This window comes from Tachyglossus aculeatus, chromosome X1 (genome assembly GCF_015852505.1).
Source record: "Tachyglossus aculeatus isolate mTacAcu1 chromosome X1, mTacAcu1.pri, whole genome shotgun sequence".
In the NCBI taxonomy this organism is placed as follows: Eukaryota; Metazoa; Chordata; class Mammalia; order Monotremata; family Tachyglossidae; genus Tachyglossus; species Tachyglossus aculeatus.
Window position 1 is genome coordinate 23,773,573 of NC_052101.1, and position 22,080 is coordinate 23,795,652.

Consider the following 22,080-nt stretch of genomic DNA (forward strand, 5'->3'; position numbering starts at 1 on the left):
AGACAATACAGCACCGCAGAAAAATTGGATACCTTTTTTTTTCAATTGTAACTTCTTTGATGTGAATGAAGGATTTAGGAAATATCCCCTGTTAGAAACAGAAAAAAATCATTACATGACATTAGAAAAATGACTGAACGTCTCGATGCTCTGCACAGAACACAATCACTGCTCAGGGTAAACCTTGGGTAAAGTATCATGCAATATTTGATTTTCTCTTTAAAAGAAAAAAAAGGACCTGAAACGGTGGAGTAGGATTCTTGGCTGTTGTGGTCAGCAGCTGTCTATTCTCCCAGATCTGTAATCCAGATCCCCAGTTCAGAAGAGTCTCTCTAACTGGGTAGGGGAGCGAAGGGGATTTTGAAGCAGTGCGGCATAGTGGATAGAACGCAGATCTGGGAGTCAGAAGGACCTGGCTTCTAATCTCGGCTCCACCGTTTTTTTGCTGTGTGATCTTGGGCAAGTCATTTAACTCCTCTGTGCCTCAGTTTCCTCATCTGTAAAATTGGGATTAACACTGTGAGCCCCATGTGGGACAAGCACTGTGTCCAACCTGATTATCTTGTGTCTACCCCTATGCCTGGTACTTAGTAAGCACTGAACAAATACCATAGAAAATGTTCTGACCACCAAGAACAGTTTGATATCATTTTATTCTGACTCACTGATGGAGAGGTGAAACCATTCTCCCTCCATACCCAGTTAGGTTAAATGTTGCTTTGACACAATGGTATGTTATTTGAAAGGAAGAGAGAGAAGCAGCATGGTCTATGGAAAGAGTACAGGCCTGAGAGTCAGAGTACCTGGGTTCTAATCCCAGCTCTGCCACATACCTGCTGTATAACCCTAAGCAAGTCACATCTTTGTGCTTCCATTTTTCGCATTTGTAAAATGGGGATTCATTGCCTGTTCTCCCCACTACTTAGATTGTGAACCCCATGTGGGATAGGAACTGTGACTGACCTGATTATCCTTAATCTAAGCCAACGCTTAGTGTACAGTGCATTTCACTGCTTATTTATTATAAGCATATAACAAGTGCCACAATTCTTATCATTATTTATAGGAGATAGCGGCATACTTTGATTGTGTGCTTCCAGTGCTTAGTATAGTGATCTAAACATAGGCAGCACTCAAATGCTGACAAGGAAGGGGAAGTGGAAACTAAAGAAAAACAAAATGGAAAAACAACAGCAGTTGTTACTAAATGTTAATATTCCAGCATCTTAATTGGACTCTTAATTTGGCCCCTCTGCTAAAGAGTCCAGCAACTGATTGCTCAGCAGGGTTGTCAGAAGAGGTGGCCAGAGGTAAGGGGTCACTGCAGGTTGAAATTCCCAGGGGGGCTCTCGGTTTGGTGAGGAAACTTTTAAAATAAATGCAAGAGGATAGGGAAGACTGGGGAAGCCAGGACAGAAGAAGAAATAAAGTCCCAAAAAGGGCCCAAGAAAGCCCAGGCAAAATAAATACTTCTGATGGACTGATCTTTGTTTAGTATGTGTAGAAAGATTTGGAAAAAATTCTATTAGACAAAATTGAACCTTCATAGAGAATACTTTCAGACACCATTCAGGTGAGAGAATGTAAATGCTTCTCTCTTTTTCTACCTCTATGGGCCTAACTCTGTTCATGGTAGAAACTTGAGTTAGTTTGAAAAACTTAACATCCAGCTTTACATGCAGCAGCAGGCAAAGTACTCCCTAAAGACCAAGGAATAAATGATTTTCACCTTACCTCTAACATCTTGTGTTTTATCAGGTATCCTCGGTACCAATCTAGGAGAAATGAAGACATTTCTATCATCTCATTAATAGAGCTTTAAGCAACAACACAAAAACAAGAAGAAAGTTTCTGAAAAGTCATTTGGGTTAGATCTCAACAGAACTGAAAGAAGAAATTTAGAAAAACTTCTAAAATAGAGTTGCTGATTTTAAAATCAATTCACCACCCCCTCAGCCCCACATAACTCATGTGCACATATCCATCATTTATTTATATTAACAGAAAAAATGAATTTTAAAAAATCAATTATAATTAGTGCAAATATTAATGTGGTCTCCCTCTAGGCTGTAAGCTAACTCTGTTGTGTTAGAGAAGCAACGTGGCTTAGTGGAAAGAGCCCGGGCTTTGGAGTCAGAGATCATGGGTTCAAATCCCAGCTCTGCCACATGCCAGCTGTGTGACCTTGGGCACACTCAAACTTCTCTGTGCCTCAGTGACCTCATCAGTAAAATGGGGATGAAGACTGTGAGCCCCACATGGGACAACCTGATTACCTTGTATCTACCCCAGCGCTAAGAACAGTGCCTGGTACACAGTAAGTGCTGAACAAATACCAACATTATTGTTATTATTATACTCTCCCAAATGCTTAGGACAGTGCTCTGCACATGGTAAGTGCTCAATAAATGCCATGTAGCAGTTGATTGATTGATTCAAAAGGGTTGTGCCAAAGTAGCCAAATTTAGCTAAAATAATAATAATAATATTTATTAAGTACTTACTATGTGTCAGGCACTGTACTAAGCACTGGGGTAAATGCAAGAAAATTGGGCTGGGCATGGTCCCTGTCGCCCATGCAGCTCACAGTCTCAATCTCCCTTGTACAGATGAGGGAACTGAGGCACAGAGAAGCAAAGTGACTTGCCCAAGGTCACACAGCAGACAAGTGGCAAAGGTGGGATTAGAACCCATGACCTCATGACTCTTAGACCCGTGCTCTAGCCACTATGCTAAATTACCTGTGTGTGGATTGACTACGAATAGGGGAATCAATCAAGATCATATTCAGCTGACTAGCATCGGGATAGTGACCCAGAAGCACGGGAGGAAAGTAAGAAAATTATTTTACCAGAATGGCAGGTGGGTATTGGGGAGGAGTAGTGGTAGGAGAGGAGACAAAGCTGTGTGGTGTGGGAGGGAGAGCAGCAGAGGAGAAGGTGAGGTATTCCAAACTGCAGAGGTGGCAGCAAGCAAAGTGAGCAGGTGTGGTTGTAGGGGAGGGCGGGGGACCAGAGCTACTCCATCTCACCTTGCAGCTAGAGATGATCATGGGAGCCCCACAGTCCTGCAGGCTGAAATAGGTAGAGCAGCAGGAGCACATACTGGTTTGCCCTGCTTCCCCATCCCAAAGTGGCCCCTGCCCTCCTGGGATTCTCCTCAGAACTGTGCCGGGCTAACTGCGGGAGAAGCCAGTACTGACTGTGGCCAAAGGCCTGTGTGGCACACTGCCACTGGACCCCATGGCATCACAGTCCTGCAGGCTGAAATAGGTAGAGCAGCAGGAGCACATACTGGTTTGCCCTGCTTCCCCATCCCAAAGTGGCCCCTGCCCTCCTGGGATTCTCCGCAGAACCGTGCCGGGCTAACTGCGGGAGAAGCCAGTACTGACTGTGGCCAAAGGCCTGTGTGGCACACTGCCACTGGACCCCATGGCATAGGTTCAGTGGATTAGTACCACGTGGAGGTCAAGTCCGCTCCTCGCACAATCCATTGTATTTATTAAACACTTAGGACCAATTGACCATGCAAGGACTAGATTTAGCCCTAAGCAGCAGTGAGCCCACTGAACCCCAAACAGCATAGAGAACCCCAAACTAGTGAGGAGCCTCCCGACCCCGCTACACCTCTATAGGGTCCCCATTCAGAACCTGCGATTGGCCATGGCCCTGACTCTGAGGGGCTGCCCAGTTAAGGGTCCATAGAGAGCAGGAAGGGAACAAGCAATGGCTAGACAAGGAAAGAATAACGAGACACTTATAGTGTTATAAATCACTATAACAAAGCCAACAAGAAAAGCAGTAAGAGCTGCAGTACAATCCTGCTGACGGCGGTTTCAGGCTCCTCGACACTCTGGCAGGGCTGACCCTGTCCTGACAGTCATCACCTGCCTAACTACTGGATCTGAATTTGGAACACTGCCATCTCAGCTTCTGCTGCCTCTGGACAGAGCTTGACCTCATGGTAGTGGGACTGGGGAAGGGTGGTGTTGCTCTCCCGGAGAAGCAGTGTGGCCTAGTGGAAACAGCAGGGGCCTGGAGGTCAAAGGACCTGGGTTCTAATTCCGTCAGCCACCTTCCTCCTGGGTGATCTTGGGCAAGTCACTTAACTCCTCTGTGCCTCAGTTCCCTTGCTTGCAAAATGGGGATTCAATGCCTCTGCTCCTTCCTACCTAGACTGTAAGCCCTATGTGGGAACTGATTATCTCAGATCTATCCTAGTGCTTAGGATAGTGCTTGATACATAGTCAGCCCTTAACAAATTCCACAATTATTAGTAGGCCATGGTAGGAGCCTTGGCCATGAAGGATAGAAGAGTATCAGCTTCAAAATCATTTTCAGGTCACTCTTGTTTTCCTAGTGTGACTTTCTGAATGGTTCCCTGTTCCTTTCACCTTTGCCCAGAACCTTTGTCAAGTTGAAGCCAGGCAGAAGAAAAACTGCTGGCTCTTGCAATCCTTTTCCCTCCCTGTATCCTGGCTTATGGCCTCCTGCTACTGCATTTTAAGATGGGACCGAACTGTTGACCTCACTCTTCATCGGTGGAGGAGCGTGGAAGTGGTAGCCATCAAGACCCTCCCATTCCCAGAGACAGCCAGTACTAGCCTAGTAACATTTTATTTTAGGAATTCTGTCCTACATTCAAGGCCCCTCAATCAGATGATGTACAGCACTTATGTTCCTGTCTGTAATTTATTTTATTTATTTATATTAATGTCAGACTCCCTCTCTAGGCTGTATGCTCTGTAAGGGCTGGGAATGTGCCTGTTTATTATTACATTGTACTCTCCCATGTGCTTAGTACAGTGCTTTGCACACAGTAAGTGATCAATAAATACAACAATGAATGAATGAAGTAGAATTTCCTCAACACTCAGTCCTGAGCCCAATACACGAGAGAGGCAGCCTTTGCCCTTTTTGAGCCTTCAATTTAGTCCAATGGTATAGTCTAGTGGAAAGAGCATGGGAGTCAGAAGATCTGAGTTCTAGTCATTCATTCATTCTATTATATTTATTGAGCGTTTACTGTGTGCAGAGCACTGTACTAAGCTCTTGGGAAGTACAAGTTGGTAACATACAGAGACGGTCCCTACCCAACAACGGGCTTACAGTCTAGAAGGGGGAGACAGACAACAAAACAAAACATGTAGACAGGTGTTAAAATCATCAGAACAAATAGAATTAAAGCTATATGCACATCATTAACAAAATAAATAGTAAATATGTCAAGTAATAGAGTAATAAATCTGTACAAATATATATACAGGTGCTGTGGGGAGGGGAAGGAGGTAGGGTGGGGGGGGATGGGGAGGAGGAGAGGAAAAAGGGGGCTCAGTCTGGGAAGGCTTCCTGGAGGAGGTGAACTCTCAGTAGGGCTTTGAGGGGAGGAAGAGATCTAGCTTGGCAGATGTGTGGAGGGAGGGCATTCCAGGCCAGGGGAAGGACGTGGGCCGGGGGTCGACGGTGGGACAGGCGAGAACGAGGTACAGTGAGGAGGTTAGTGGCAGAGGAGCGGAGGGTGTGGGCTAGGCTGTAGAAGGAGAGAAGGGAGGTGAGGTAGGAGGGGGCGAGGTGATGGAGAGCCTTGAAGCCGAGAGTGAGGAGTTTTTGCTTGAATCATAGGTTGACAGGCAGCCACTGGAGATTTTTGAGGAGCAGAGTAACATGCCCAAAGCGTTTCTGCACAAAGATAACCTGGCAGCAGAGTGAAGTATAGACTGAAGTGGGGAGAGGCAGGAATTGACTTGCCAAGGACTCGACTAAGTGCTGGGGTGGACACAAGCAATTCCAGCGGGACACAGTCCCTTGTCCCACATGGGGCTCACAGACTCAATTCCCATTTTACAGAAGAGGTAACTGAGGCCCAGAGAACGGAAGTGCCTTGCCCAAAGTCATACAGCAGACAAGTGGCAGAGCTGGGATTAGAACCCAAGTCCTTTTGATTCCCAGGCCCCAGCTCTATCTGCTAAGCCAGGCTGCTTGTCTCCATTTATGACCTACAACAGACAGTCTCTATCATGGGAAGGAAATTGAGTCTTCTTGCTTCTGCCCTTTGCTTGCTTTGTAACCTTGGGCAAGTCACTTAATCTTGCTGAGCCTTGGTTTTCTTATCTGTAAAATGAGGCTAATAATACCTGCCTCTCCATACTTCACAAAGATGTTGTGAGGGTAAAATGAGATAATTGATGTGAAAGGCCCTTGGAAGAATTAAAATGCTAAACAAAAAAACAAGGTAGCATGATTATTATTTATTTTTGGGTGATTAGAAACTTAATTGGGGTGGGCTTCTTAAATGGAAAAGGGATCAAAGGTGAGTTAGGAGGAGAGAACGTACAGAGTTGGTGGACTGATAGGTGAATGGTTTTCCAGGAGACTATGATGGAATGGAAAAAGGCACAGAGTAAGCAAAAAGCAAAAAGTATTTCTCAGCATCTCCCACAGTGAAGGACCCCACTCTCAGATACTGGAGGCCCCGTTCCTAATGTGATCTGGGATTGGAGCTGGGGACTTGTAGATTTGTAGGCAGAATAAACTGAGGCAGTTCACTTCCCCTCAGTCACCAGAATTGGCTGAGAATGCTCCTTAGCACTATAAAGAATTTTCACAATCCTTAGGCAAAATGAGCAACAAAGTATTAATGATCACAGTGACTTCTGGCCTGAGTAATTGTTAGTGCATCTAAATAACAGGAGCCACTCTTATCTTTGAAAATTTTAAAAGTCTGTCAAGAATGTCATTAAGCCACACTGCTGAGATGACAGATTACTATCTAAATGAATTCTCAACAAATACACAGCTCAGGACAAAGAACCCACAGGGTAGTCACTGATGGTATGTCTGTGTATTTGTACGTAAGGAAGTATTCATACACACACAAAGATCTGCTAATGACAGCAGTTTACCTATGGATGCAGGTGTGACTAAACCAGATCAATGCAAGATTGACAGTCTGGACCACATCATGCTTTGTATACACTGTGCTGTTGTGTTGCTTTCAGTGCCTGATACCGTTTTCACTTTGCCTTCTTGTTTCATGATCCTCTTGTAGTGTCCGCTCCAACCAGGTCACTTCTTTCTCCATTACAGTGTTCTATATCGGTCAGTCTGCTAAAACAGTCTCCCTGTTTTCAGCTGTGATATCATCTCCTCTTATGCCTTCACTTTATGGCATGCTAAAATGTTTCCTCTTCTCCCCTTTCTCCCCATTATTTTCAGTTGCCCCATTTCAACTCACCATATAGCAGCTGTTTGGATACTCAAGTCATCGATTCTCCTCGCATGTCCCACCCAATTAAGTCGTGCAGGATTGAGCAGAGTTTCAATGGGTATATGAGAACTCTATTCTGTTGTACTCTCCCAAGTGCTTATTACAGTGCTCTGTCCATTGTAAGTGCTCAACAAATGCTATCAGTTCATTGAAAGATTGAAGAGTTTGAACCTTGTTAAAGTATGACTGCAGCTGCGTGGCAGCCAGGGGAGCAAGCCTTGAATCCTAATTGTACTAGTTCCCCTCCCAGATCGAGCTGGACTGCAAAGTTTTCACTTTGTATGTTTTAAAAAGAACCTGGGGGATTCTAGAACATTTTAAATTATGTAACATGAAATTCCCAGCAAACACTGGAGCCAATGCCATGGCTGCACCCCTCCCAATCCGCCCCATTCCACCCAGGAGCAAATTTGAATCTAAACTGTGCTAAGGAAGCCCTAACCCCAACCCCCTATTCCCTGCCCAGACCCAACTGGATTGCAAACTTTCACTCTGCACATGCCTACCAACTCTTATATTGTATCCATCAGTCATAGCAGGATGGCCTACTGGATAGAGCATGGGCCTGGGAGTCAGAAAGACCTGAGTTCTAATCCTGACTCCACCACTTTGCCTGCTGTGTGGCCTTGGGCAAATCACTTGATTTCTGTGTGCCTCAGTTCCTTCATCTGTAAAATGGAGATTAAGATTGTGAGCCCCATGTGGAACAAGGGCTATGTCCAACCTAATTAGCTTGCAACTACCCCAGCACTTAGACAAGTGCTTGACACATGATAAGCACTTAACAAATACTATCATCATTTAATGTGTTTACTACATGCAGAGTACTGCATTAGGAGCTTAGAAGAGCACAAAACAACAGAATAGCAGACACATTCCCTGCCCAAAAGGAGCTTACAGTCATTAGACATTATTGTACTCTCCTAAATGCTTAGGACAGTGCTCTGCACACAGTAAGTACTCAATAAATATGATTGATTGATATTGATTGACTTCAGACTCCTCAAGGCTCTGGCAGGGCTGACCCTGTCCTGACAGTCACAAGCTTCCCAACTACTGGCTTGAAATATGGGATGTTATAGTGTCAGCTTCTGCTGTCCCTGGACAGAGCTTGAACCCATGGTGGCAAGCCAGGGAGAGAGAGGTCCTACTGTCTGGACCCCCAGACTCAGAGGGAGAAGTCCAAACCCAAGGCTGCAACATCTACTTTTGCCTGTCAGTTTCCTCCAGCAGCTGGCTGATATAACCCTTTTTTATGGTATTTGTTAAGCACTCACTATTTGTCAGGCCTAAGTGCTGGGGTAGATATAAGTGCTAATCAAGTTGGACACATGTGGTGCTCACAGTCTTAACCCCCATTTTACATGAGGGAACTGAGGAACAGGGACATTAAGTGTCTTGCTCAAGGTCACCCAGCTGACAAGCAGCAGAGCTGGAATTACAGTCCAGGTTCCTCTAACTTCGGGCCTGTGCTCTATCCACTAGGCCATGCTGCTTCTCATGGGATAGGACGTGTTTGAAGAACCGTGGGAGCCAAGAGGCAGCATAGGGAGCTTGTCCAATTACTGTCTTCCCTACACAGTGATGATGATGGAGGGAATGAGTCTTCAACAAGTCTGTGTAGTGTCTGGAAAACACTGAGCCTGATTCATCTTAAACATTTAACAGCAAACCTATTGACAAGACCACAGAATGGTTCCACCAAACCACAGAAACCAGTTACAGAGGAACACAATCCGTTTACCTTCACAAGCTTCTTGTATGTGGACCACATCGCCAATCTGAAGGGACAGCTGGGGGGCTCCATTGCCAATGAAGTTGTAAATGGCTGTGAAATGAAACATAGCATAGGTATATATTGATAGATATACTTATATTCAATAGCACAGTCTATTTATTTTGAGTATTTCGGCTGTAAATGTTTTACATACATCTCTCTCAGAATAAAAGCTCCTTGAGGGCAGGGAACACTTCACATCTTTGTGCTGTACTCTCCTGAATGTTCAGTACAGTGCATTGCACCCAGATTGAGCTCAATAAATACTATTATTATGACCACATCATGTAATACAGCACTGGAACCAAAGTGAGGCTGAATTATAAGGAGGTAATGTGGACTCTCCTTTCCCGGAAAACTTTAAGTATAAGATTCCAGCTATCCTGGTTTAACAGTAGCTCTGCCTGGAGGTAGGCAGGAGAAGAGACTTCAATCCATAGAAATCCATCAACTTCTTGGCCAAAAAGAACATCAAGTCCCCACCTCGTGCCTATCACTCCTACAAGGCTGACAGTAGAACAGGCACAGATTGTATCCTCTTTGGTTTTTTTTTCATGGTATTTGTTAAGAGTTTACTATGTGCCAGGCACTGTACTAAGAGCTGGGGCCGATACAAGCAAATCAGGTTCCCCCTGTCCCACATGGGGCTCACAGTCTTAATCCCCATTTTACAGATGAGGTAACTGAGGCACAGAGAAGTAAAGTGACTTGCCTAAGGTCACACAACAGACAAGTGGCAGACCCAGGATTAGAACGCATGACCTTCTGACTCCAAGGTCTATGTTCTATCCACTACACCATGCTGCTTCTCTGTTCACCAACCTCTTAAACACATCACTTTCTAGCAACCTTCGAAGAGTTTGTGTTGTCTTGGGGGAAAAGCAAGTAATAAAAGGAAAGCAGTGTCTTACCAAAAAAACTAATATAATACTGGAATTTGCACCAGTCTGTGTTCCTTGTCAAAAGCGTGGTAGAATTACAAGACATGCTTTATTTAAGCAATGTTAGCTGAACCTTTAGGCCTTTATTGCAGAGAAAATGACTCCAAGAGGGAAGGTAGTTCAGGAATTAGAAAATGGATGGTGGGGCACTGGGAAAATACATAAAATGGTTAAAGACTCTCAAATCCTTTCCCTGCCCCAACAACGAAGGATTAAAATGTGCTAAGGAGGTCATAAAATGGGGACTTTAATGCTGGGTCAATTCCCTTTCTGGTGCGATTCCTACTCTGTCTTTTACACATACAATGAATCTCTCTAGCAAAACCGCACTAGGCAGCACCCTTCACCATCTTTTTCATACATGTATATACACACACACACACACACACACACACCCACTGGTTTCTTTTTTTTTTGTTTTTTTAATGGTATTTGTTAACTGCTTACTGTGCTCAGCATTGTACTAAGGTCTGGGGTAGATAAAAAGCTAATCAGGTTGGACACAGTCCATATCCCACACAGGACTCACAATCTTAATCCCCATTAAAGATGAGGTAACTGAGGCACAGAGAAATTAAGTGACTTCCCCAAGGTCACACAGCAGATAGGTGGTGGAGCCGGAATTAGAACCCAGGGCTTTCTGACTTCCAGGCCCATGCTCTTCCCACTCGGCTATACTCCCTAGTTGAATACAAGTCCTATCCCAAGTTTAGTTTAATTTCCCCTAGGAATTTCACCAAACTGACCCGTCTCAGTTCTTCAGAACTCACCGGGCAAGAGTCTTGATCCATTTGCTCGGACAGAAATACATTAGTAGTTAACACAGTGCTAGTAAAACAAGTACATCTCATCACCAAACTCATTGTGAGTGATCTTGCCTAGGCAGTGTAATGCAGGATGTGGGTGGGGAGGGTAGAAGCTCTGGGACTAAGGCTTAGGGTGAGAAATTAAAAAAAGGTGGGAGAGCACACAACATTTCCAGCGACTGCAGTCAACAGCATTCTCACTGTGGCTCCGGCTTCAGAAAATTCATTCAATTCAAAAACCTCAGCTGCTCTCCCAAGCAAATGGGCTGCTTTTTAAATACAGCACACATCCCATGTTAGGATCAGAGTAGTGTCATTAAACCACAACTCAAAACCGAGCCAGAAAATCACTCTATCCTTCAAACGCTCCTCAGATTGGTCCCTTCACAATCCTGACTTGGAACATAAAGCATGCCTAATTTCATGTTTTCGGATTATTCTGTTCGTCTCTCTTCAGAAAAGGTTCAACTTAGGCTGCACAAGTGGAAACAGTGGCTATGATGTGACAAACATGGGGACAAACCACCAGAGAGGACTCTCCACCCTAGAGATAGTTTTAATGGCTTTTATTAAGCGCTTACTATGTGCAAAGCACTGTTCTAAATGCTGGGGAGGTTACAAGGTGATCAGGTTGTCCCACAGGGGGCTCACAGTCTTAATCTCCATTTTACAGATGAGGTAACTGAGGCACAGAGAAGTTAAGTGACTTGCCCAAAGTCACACAGCTGACAAGTGGCAGAACCGAGATCTGAACCCATGACCTCTGACTCCAAAGCTCGTGCTCTTTCCACTGAGCCATGCTGCTATTTAAACAAGAGCTATGGACCATGGTGGAACAGAAGAACCTACAATTCTGAATGATACGCCCAAACAGCTCTGTGAATGGCTACTCCAGGGTGAAAGGAAGTGACAAAAGACGGCATGGCTGGATGTTGGAGCCCAACCTGGTGGAGCCCCTCCCCTCACTACTCCCATCCCACCTTTGCCCCATTCCCATCTCTCTCCTCACTAGAATTCCAGTGGTTCAGGAGGAATTCCAGTGGTTCAGGAGCAGCCCGGTCAACACAGCCTTGGCACTGGGCTCCCTCTAAGCCCTCTGGCCAGTGGGGTTACAGGGAAAACCCTGAAGTGCATGCCCTTTCCCAAAAATACATTCTTCCATTATATGTTAATAATAATAGTGATGGCATTTCTTATGCACTTATTATGTGTCAGGCACTGTATTCATTCATTCGATCATATTTATTGAGCACTTACTGTGTGTACAGCACTGTACTAAGCACTTGGAAAGTACATTTCGGCAACATACAGAGACAATCCCACTGGGGTGGATACAAGCAAATTTGAGTTGGACCAGTTCCTGTCCCATGTGGAACTCACAGTCTCAACCCCCATTTTACAGATGAGGTAACAGGCACAGAGAAGTGAAGTGACTTGCCCAAGGTCACACAGCAGACAAGTGGAAAAATTGAGATTAGAACCCATGTCCTACTGGCTCCCAGACCCATGATCTATCTGGAAAGTGAAGGCAGGATGATGGAACATTCTTCTGACAACGTGAACCTGTCATAAGACGTTTGACATCAAGAGTCCCTGTGGCATGCAGGAGCACAGCATCAGACACAGGGTGGTTGAGAAGCAGTGTGGCCCATTGGATAGGGCCCGGCATGGGAGTCAGAAGGACCTCGGTTCTAATCCCGGCTCCTCCATTTGTCCGCTGTGTGACCTTGGGCAAGTCACAACTTCTTTGTGCCTCAATTACCTCATAAGGTAAAATAGGGATTAAGACTGTGAACCACATGTCAGGAATGGATGGTGTACAACCTGATTATATCTACTCCATGTCTCAGTGTAGTGTCTGGCACATGTAAGCACTTAAACGCCATTAAAAAATGAAAGTCATTCTTAACCCTGCACACCCATAGTGCAGGAAAACTGGGTGTATTTTAGAGTGGCAGGGTCATGGCAGCCTGAAGGGACACTATCCTTCCAGACCGTAAGCTCGTTACGGGCAGGAAAATTGTATGTTGCTGTATTTTACTCTCCCAAGCACTTAGTACAGTGCTCTGCAAACAGTAAAGCACTCAATAACTACAATTGGCTGACTTACTATATAGAGTCTGAACATCCACCTGGCAAAGAGTCTTTAGTGCATGGAGAGGCCAGCAGTATGAGTCATTTGATCTCTGTACCTTTTCAAAAGTGAATATGCTGAAAATCAAATGGGACTGGGCATCATTAACTTTATTTTAGCCCAGAATATCCTAAAAGCAAAACTGTTCAGCAACCAAGTAATATCAAAACCTTAAGCTCACTAAGATGACCTGTGCCTGAACAGGAATGTTCCAATCTAGAGTAGGGGGCGGTCATTTTTAACAGGGGTCAGTGCTGAGTGTTGGGCTATATGCTGTGACCTGAAATCAAATTTCACTCACAGGTACTGTCCTCCAGTAAACAAAATTAAAACTACCTAAAATTACCATTTACACTAACATTTGACTGCATTTGTGGTTCCATTTTATCTGCCTCCTTTGGAGAGAAGAGACATGCTGTGAGAGGAAGTGGCTTTACATACAAATACTTGACTCTGTTGGCTTTTCTAAATGAGTCACAGGAAACTTCAACACTGAACGCCATTCTCGGCTGAACTGTGAGGTCTATCTCCAATCCCTCTGCATCCTTTCTAAAAGGCAAAGATTTGTCTCTATCCCTATATTCCACAGTGTCATATCCATTGACTGCCTGCCTGGGTAGAAAGGGGAAAAAGACAGAATCACTTGAGGATTTAGGGCAGAGAGTGGGTGACGCCTGAACTCTTGCAGACTATCTGTCGGCAAGGATGCTAAGAGCTGCTCAAGCACAGCCATAACTACACTCATTTGGGGGAATGGATATTTTAAGTCATCCTTCACATTTGAAGATGACACTTTTGGTGATGATAAAGCTTCTCTGAGGAATTTCTGGCCTTCTTTTGAGTTCTGAAACTTCCAAACGTTATGGGCTGACTGACTGTCAGGATAATTTATATTGGAATATATTTCCAAAATATCTGGAAATTCTCCTTCCCTCTGTTTTGTTTTCGAGGTACTTGTTAGGTGATTACTATGATTACATGGTACTAAGCACTAGGGTAGATATGAGAAAATCAGATTGGACACAGTCCATGTCCCACATGAGACTCACCGTCTTAGACCTCATTTCACAGATGAAGGAACTGAGACACAGAGAAGTTAAGTGACTTGCCCAAGGTCTCACAGACAAGGGGAAGAGCTGGGGTTAGAACCCAGGTCCTCTGACTTCCAGGCCCCTGGTGTTTCCATTAGGCAAAACTGCTTCTCACTGCAATCAATAGTATTTACTGAGCGCTTACTAATTGCAGAGCACTGTACTAAGCACTTGGGAAAATACAATGCAACAGAGTTCATTCATTCAATCGTATTTATTGAGCGCTTACTGTGTGCAGAGCACTGTACTAAGCCCTTGGAAAGTACAAGTTGGCAACATATAGAGACGGTCCCTCCCTACCCAACAGTGGGCTCACAGTCTAGAAGGGGGAGACAGAGAACAAAACAAAACATATTAACAAAATAAAATAAATAGAATAGATATGTACAAGTAAAATAAATAAATAAATAGAGCAATATAGTAATAGAGTTGGCAGACATGCTCCCTGCCTACAGTGAGCTTAGAGTCTAGAGGACTCACTTGCCTGGAGACAGAGGACTGGATTCAATGGGTTTACGCAATTTCTTCCAAATTTGCTATACTATGATTCTTCTGACTCCTTTTCTTCTATCAGTCCTCTTTCCTCACCCATTACTCATGTTGCTTAGCCAGTGCTCTGTGATGCCCCAGAAATTTGCCTGAGTTGCGGAGAAGGCTGGCCCAGCTTTCTCTTATTTTTGATGCAGGAGGGGTGTTGACATGTCTCTGGCTGTGTATGCCTTACTTGGGTTCTCTTATTTGATGACATGTTCAGAAACTAACAGTATCAACAAATGCCTGCTACTATGAATTGTTCCATATCAGCATTAATATAGTTAATAGAAGTAACCACAAAGCAAGAAAAATACAAAACCTGATTGAACCTACAGACCTTAACATTCTCAACAACAAGTTCAGTTTCAAGGAAGACATATCTGCTGTTGTTGATTAGATTAAAACACAATTTACCCAGTTTTACAAATCAGCTAGCAAGTTCAGCAGCCATAAAATTTCCTGACTTCTCATAGGCCCAACCAAACTTCAAACCCCAGCCTCAAGACCACAGTCCCTCTCCTAGGGAAATACTGTCATATTACATCACAAAAACACACCATGAGCCAAGGGATACATGGAGCTGTCTTTTCTTTCACCCTTCAAAGTGATAGTACCAATGGTGAGGCTTTCCTAAGTTTTACATGTGCAGCTGCAAAAACCAATGCAGATTTGGCAGTTACAACCACATGGTGCACACACAATGATGGTCCTTCTTGGTGCTGTCAGGTTTGATGTTTTCAGCACCTGACACTGTTTCATCCCTCAGGATTCACATCTACGTGAGAAGCATTGTGGCCTAGCAGAATGAGCACGGTCCTGGAGTCCAAAGACCTGAGTTCTAATCCTGATTCTACCACTTATCTGCTGTGTGACCATGGGCAAGTCACTTAACTTCTCAGTGTCTCAGTTACCTCCTCTGTAAAATAGTTATGATGTTCTTCTCCTTCTGACTTTTTTTAAATAATAATTTCTTATATGCTTACTATGTGCCAGGCACTGTTCTAATTGCTGGAGTAGATACCACTATACCAGATTGGACACAGTCCATGTCCCACATGGGGCTCAGAGTCTTAATCCCCATTTAACAGATGAGGTAAACACCAAGAAGTATAGTGACTTGCCCAAAGTCATAAAGCAGACAAGACTTAGACGGTGAGCCCTATGTGGGGCAGGGACTTGTGTCCAACCTGATTTCCTTGTATGTACCCCATTGTTTAGAATAGTACGCATTTAATAAATATCATATTTTTTTAAATCTAGAAGTTTGTACAACCCAACAGCTCTTTAGACCTGTTTAGTCTGAAGCCTGATGCCACAATACTGCCACACTCAGAGTCTCCCAAAGAATATAAACCCTAGAGAGATACTAAGACACTGAAATGTGTTCACCTTCTTGTTCTCCCTCAGTCATTGACTTCCATTCACCTATTCCATTGGGGTTAATTGGACAATTACTACACTTACTTCTAACTTCCTTGAACTGATCAAAGCCAAATTAAGGATTTGGACATAGGAATGAGTTATTGGCCTGGAATAGAGAGAGCTTATACTTCTGAGACCAGTACCAATTTCCCTTCAGTGCAGAGCAATCTGACTTTTGAGGCTATCAATGATTTCCCTGACTGAGGCTCTTATAAGGTTGGGAAAGGGGAAAGGGGAAAGGGGAAAGGAGAGAGAGAGAGAGAGAGAGAGAGAGAGAGAGAAGTTGAGATCAAATCTTGAAGGTCTCTGCTCAAGCAGTGTAGCCCACTAGCATCTATGACGCAGAAAAAAATAGACACCTCTATCCTCCTTCAAAAAAAGAAGAAAAAAGCCAGAAACTCTGAGGAAAGTATCCATTGCAATAAAGTAAGGGTAAGCAATGGTCCTGGAGAAACCTGTCTCTAGCTTTTTGAAGGAGTCACTTCTAAACTCTTCCCAAAATCATCTTCCATACTCTAGAAACTTTTTGGCATACCTGGCCTTCAGAAAGGACTTGGGAATTTTACTCACACTCATGAAAATAGATTCCATCACATGTGACCAGAACCTGAAAGGCACTGACCATAATGAGAAACCGAAAACATCCACCCGCCTCTCTGAATTCCCTTTGCCACTGCTTCTCTTTGGGGAGGGAAAACTCATGTGTGGCAGCAGGCTGATTCTGGCTATAAGCCTAGCGATATGGGGAGAATAAGGAGCATTACAAAAGGGAATCAGAGTGGCCCGCAAGTGCCTGAGCCAACAAAAATGTGGAGGCAGTAGAATTTACCACCTGATGATTTTTTAAAACTATTTTCCAGGTTGAACCTTCAATCCTTTCATTCCACATCATTTGCTCTCATCAATACGTCACTGGGAGTAAACAACATGTCTCCAGCTTTCCCTTATAAACCAAAAGGGATTTTCTTGGCTTCCTTGGGTAGACTCCAATATCTCACCCCCAACCACACGGTTTTCTTAGAGAATTTTGTTTTCTTCCTCTGATGAGCAAAAACCAGGCAGAAAGATTGTCACAAAGTCATTCATTCACTCAATTGTAATTACTGAGTGCTTACTATGTGCAGAGCACTGTATTAAGCGCTTGGGAGAGTACAATACAACAATCAGCAGACACATTCCCTGCCCACAGCGAGCTTTCAGTCTACCCCTAAGAGCTCCAGGATTCTCTGCTGACTCTATTTCCTCGTCCTCTTTGGTGTCAGTTCCATACACATTTGCCCTTGGCAGTAGGAGTGGGCCCGTATGCCAGCACTGTCGTGCAAAACCACCCAATTCTGCCAGAGCCCTCATCCCAAGCAGAAATAAATACTTCAAGTCCAACATCTGCACAAACTATCCAGAAAGCAAAATGTGCACACAAAAGCCCTGAAGCAGTGTTGCCTAGTGGATAGACCATGGGCTTGGGAGTCAGAAAGACCTGGGTTTTAATCCCAGCTCTGCCACTTGTCTGCGGTGGGACCTTGGGCAAGTCACTTCACTTCTCTGTGCCTCAGTTACCTCATCTGTAAAATGGGGATTAAGACTGTGAGCCACACGTGAGATAACCTGATCACCTTGTATCCCCCCAGTGCTTAGAACAGTGCTTCACACATAGTAAATGCTTAACAATACCATTATTATTATTATTATTATTATTATTATTATTATTATTATTATCTGGGCCTCAGTCACCTCAACTGTAAAATGGGGATTAAGACTGTGAGTCTCAGATGAAATTGGGGCTGTATCCAACCTGATTAGTTCCCAGCTACCCCAGTGCTTAATACAGTGCCTGGAACATAGTAAGCACTTAAATACCACAAAAATAAAAGAAAAAACTGAAAGGTACAGTTTGATATTAATAATAATGGTATTTATTAAGCACTTATGATGTGCCAAATGCTATGCTAAGTGTTGGGGTAGATGCAAGAAAATCAGCTCAAGCACAGTTGCAGACCCACAGTCTAAAAGGGAGAACATGTATTTTATACCCATTTTACAGATCAGGAAACTGAAGCATAGAAAAGTTAAATGAGTTGTCTAAACTCAAACCACAGGCAAGTAGCACTGGGAAGGTGCCACAGGGCCTCAACTCTCATTATGGCTACTGCTTCCTAAAGGAAATGTGAAAGATTAGATTGTACCAACCACCCCAACTCTTAATTACTCATGAGATGCTAGCTAAAGTCCTTCAAAACTGACCACTGAAGATAATCACTGACTGCCCACTCCTAGAATGGCAATGCAACTTCAAACCAATGCACGCCAAAGCAGATGCAAACTGCACAATCCATAAGATACAGGAGAAAGGCAGGGTGCAGCACTGAGATTTCTGTTCAGATTTTACAGATTTTTCTAAAGCATTTGACACTATCACTAGATCCAGGTTCTGGGAATTGCTTAGTAAACTGGGTTGCCCTGCAGAGCTCATAAGGATTCTAAGACTGCTTCACTGGCAGCATGGGGTTCCCTGTTTGATCTACTTTCCCCACTGTGAAGTAGGTCCAGGCTTGTTCAATTGATTTTACATCTGGCTGCTGATGTGAAATTATGCTTCTAATCCTCTAGTATCAGCAGCAGAGTGTGATCTCAGCTTCTAATTTACCACCAGACCAGAGGCCTGAAGTTTGAGAGAAATGCTGTCCGGCTCCCTCCCTTTTAGACTGTGAGCCCATTGTTGGGTAGGGACTGTCTCTACATGTTGCCAACTTGTACTTCCCAAGCGCTTAGTACAGTGCTCTGCACACAGTAAGCGCTCAATAAATACAATTGATTGATTGATTGTTGGACTTCCCATGAGCCCCCACTCTATCCCAGGAAAGGTGAGGACACAGGGCAGTGAGGCCTTCTGAACCTCTAGAATGCTGGTAAGGCCATGGCTTGGACAGTGGTTGCTGGTCTCTAGCTATGAGGAACGTGAAACTCTGCTCCTCTTACTGCTCTTACTGTATTTATCGCAGTGCTTGTATTTGCTTTTGTAATTGTATAGTTTTGTCTTTCCTTATGTGTCTGTCACAACCCATCTCCCGTTTTTGTTCTTAGATTGGGAGCCCCTTGGATCAGAGAACATATCTAATTCTGACCAGCATAGTTATCCCCAGTAGTTAGTACCATGCTTTGCGCACCGCAGGAGCTAGGAAATACTACTAAAACTACAAAGTCATGGAACAAAGACAGTCTCCGAGTCAGTCTGTCATAAACAACAGATGATCACTCTCCCCACCTTCAAAGCTTTATTAAAAGCACATCTTCTCCAGGAAGCCTTCCACTACTAAGATCCTCATTTCCTCTTCTCCCACTCCCTTCTGTGTTGACCACACATGTGGATTTGTAGAGTGGCTTAGTGGAAAGAGCACGGGCTTGGGCGTCAGAGGTCATGGGTTCTAATTCGGGCTCTGCCTCTTGTCAGCTGTGTGACCTTGGGCAAGTCACTTAACTTCTCTGTGAACTGAGACAGAGAGAAGTTAAATGACTTTCCCAAGGTCACACAGCAGACAAGTGGTGAAGCTGGGATTAGAACCCAGGTCCTTTTAGCTTCCAAGCATGTGTTCTCTCCACTAGGCCACGCTGCTTCTTGAAGGCAGGGATTCATGTCTACCAACTCTATTGAACTGTACCCTCCCAAGAGCCTAGTACAGTGCTCTATACTCAGCACTCAATAATTACCATTGATTGATTGATTTATAAAAGGGAACTTCACAACTTCCCTAGGTTACAAATTCCAAGTGAGTGTTGTTACTTATAAAAAAGCTCCCCCTCTACACTATAAACTCCCTGTGGGCAGGAAACTTGTCTACCGACTTTGTTATATTATACTTACTCTGCTTCTATTCAGAAGCAGCATGGCATAATGGATAGAGCATGAGCCCAGGAGTCAGAAGGACCTGGGTTCTAATCCCAGCTCTCCCACTTGTCTGTTATGTGACCTTGGACTAGTCACTTAACTTCTCTGTGCTTCAGTTACTACATTCTGTAAAATTGGGATTAAGACTGTGAGCTCTAAGTACGGCAGGAATTGTGTGTAATCTGATTAGTCTGTATCTACCTCAGAGCTTAGTACAGTGCCTGGAACATAATAAGTGCTTAACAAATACCATGATTATTAATTATCAATCTCCCAATTGCTTAGGGCAGTGCTCTTCACACAGTAAGGGCTCAGTAAATATAATTGATTGACAGATTGATTAATAATCCCCTCCTGCCAGGGCAAAGTGGAGTTAAGCAAGGGGTTAAAGGACCTAGTGACTTGATATATCTACTATATTAAAAAAAAAGATCATGAAACCTTACAGAAGGAGAATTTATTAAGGGAAGCACATTCCAAAAGAGAAATCTTGGGAATCAGACTCTTCACTCAGGATTACCGTTCTTTAATCAGTGACCCTGCTGCTACCCTAAATTGAAAAAGAAAATCAAAGAAGATGAGGGAGGGGCAGAGGGGAGAAGATGGAATGGAAATCATGGAGCCCTGATGAAACTGCATGGCCAGGGAATTTCTTTGACATCCTCAAACTCTAGTCCCAGCAGAGCACTGAGCCAGGAATTACCTGTGACCCACTGCCAACTCCCTCTTCCCGGTCAGTCTCAGAAACCAAGAGTACCTTTTGTAATAAAGAAAGGAGGTACTCAAGAGATATTCTCAGCCATGGCTTTTTCTTTACATCTGGAAGGGTCCCCATGGTGTCCCTAGGAGGGGCAATGTTCTCCCTGGTCACTGTTCCTAATAGTTGTATCTGAAGTGCAGCACACAGGCAATGGAAATGGAAAAAGGGAAGGAATCCCATGATTTTGTGCTCCTATTGCACAGTTCTCTCACTTCCTCTTGCAGTGAACCCACCTATAGAGTCCTGACACTTGGGATTTTGATGGTAGCAAGAGTATCCCCTACCCATATTCTGTTCTAATTTGGAAGTGCATAAACACAATGGCTACTGTCACATCAATTCTGCTGTTTAAAACCAGCCCTTCTCCTAACTTTCTTATCTCTGCTGGTAACATCACCATCCTTCCTGCCTGAAAAGCCCACACTCTTGGTTGGCGTTATCTTTGAGTCCTCACTTTCTTTCAGCCCTCATCTGCAGCCAACTGCTAAATCTTGTCAAATCTTCCTCCATTACAACTCACAAATAGGCTTTCCTGTCCACCAAACATCTACCTAGCCCCCTTTTTCCTCTCCTCCTTCCCCTCCCCACAGCACCTGTATATATGTTAGTACTGATTTATTACTCTATTTGTTTTACTTGTACACATTTACTATTCTATTTATTTTGTTAATGATGTGCATTTAGCTTTAATTCTATTGATTCTGATGACTTGTCACCTGTCCACATGTTTTGTTTTGTTGTCTGTCTTCCCCTTCTGGACTGTGAGCCCATTTTCGGATAAGGACTGTCTCTGTGAGACCCTGGGCAAGTCACTTTACTCTTCTGTGCCTCAGTTCTCCTGTTTCCCTCCTACTTAGACTATGAGCCCCATATGGGGCAGGGACTGTGTTCAACCTATCTATCCCAGCACATAGAACAGTGTTTGACACATAGTGTCAGTGTTTGACACATTAAGTACTATAAAAAATTACATGGTCAACTATTACAGTAGTGCTTCTCTCTGTAATGTCATTCTCACAATGGGTCACATTTGTTATAGCAAGGTTTCAACTGTTAAAAAAGAAAAGTGACTTGCCCAAGGTCACAGAGCAAACAATCAGTAGAACCAGGATGAGAACCCAGGTCCTTTGATTCCCAGGTCCGTGCTCTTTCCACTAGGCAATACTGCTCTTCACCCGATTCCTCCCAAGCACTCTTGATTCCTCCCAAGTTCACCTTTAAACTGTACCTCACTCCAGCCTCCAGTGTGGACCTCCTTCCTGTAACCAATCTTCCAGACCACAGTCAACCCGCCCCCCGACATTTAAAGCCCTCCTAAGAGCCCCATTTCCTCCAGAGGTATTCCTTAATTCACAAGACCCAATTTATGTGAGCTTAACACTCATTCTTAACACTTGCATTTATTATTATTAATGTTATATTTATGTATTCCACATCTTGGATTCCACATTTTGTAGTTATTTATA

At 43.9% G+C, this 22,080-nt stretch overlaps 1 protein-coding gene across 1 annotated transcript in view; it reads right to left on the reverse strand.

Annotated features, from left to right (window-relative positions):
• The window catches only part of LOC119949834 (dedicator of cytokinesis protein 2-like), a 381,064-nt gene that overhangs the window by 323,070 nt on the left and 35,914 nt on the right, over nt 1-22,080 (reverse strand). The window contains exons 14-16 of the mRNA XM_038771675.1: nt 9,011-9,094; nt 1,735-1,775; nt 33-88 (exon numbers count right to left, since the gene is read on the reverse strand). Coding sequence (XP_038627603.1) covers nt 33-88; nt 1,735-1,775; nt 9,011-9,094 — 181 coding nt within the window. The remainder of the gene's footprint in view (nt 1-32; nt 89-1,734; nt 1,776-9,010; nt 9,095-22,080) is intronic.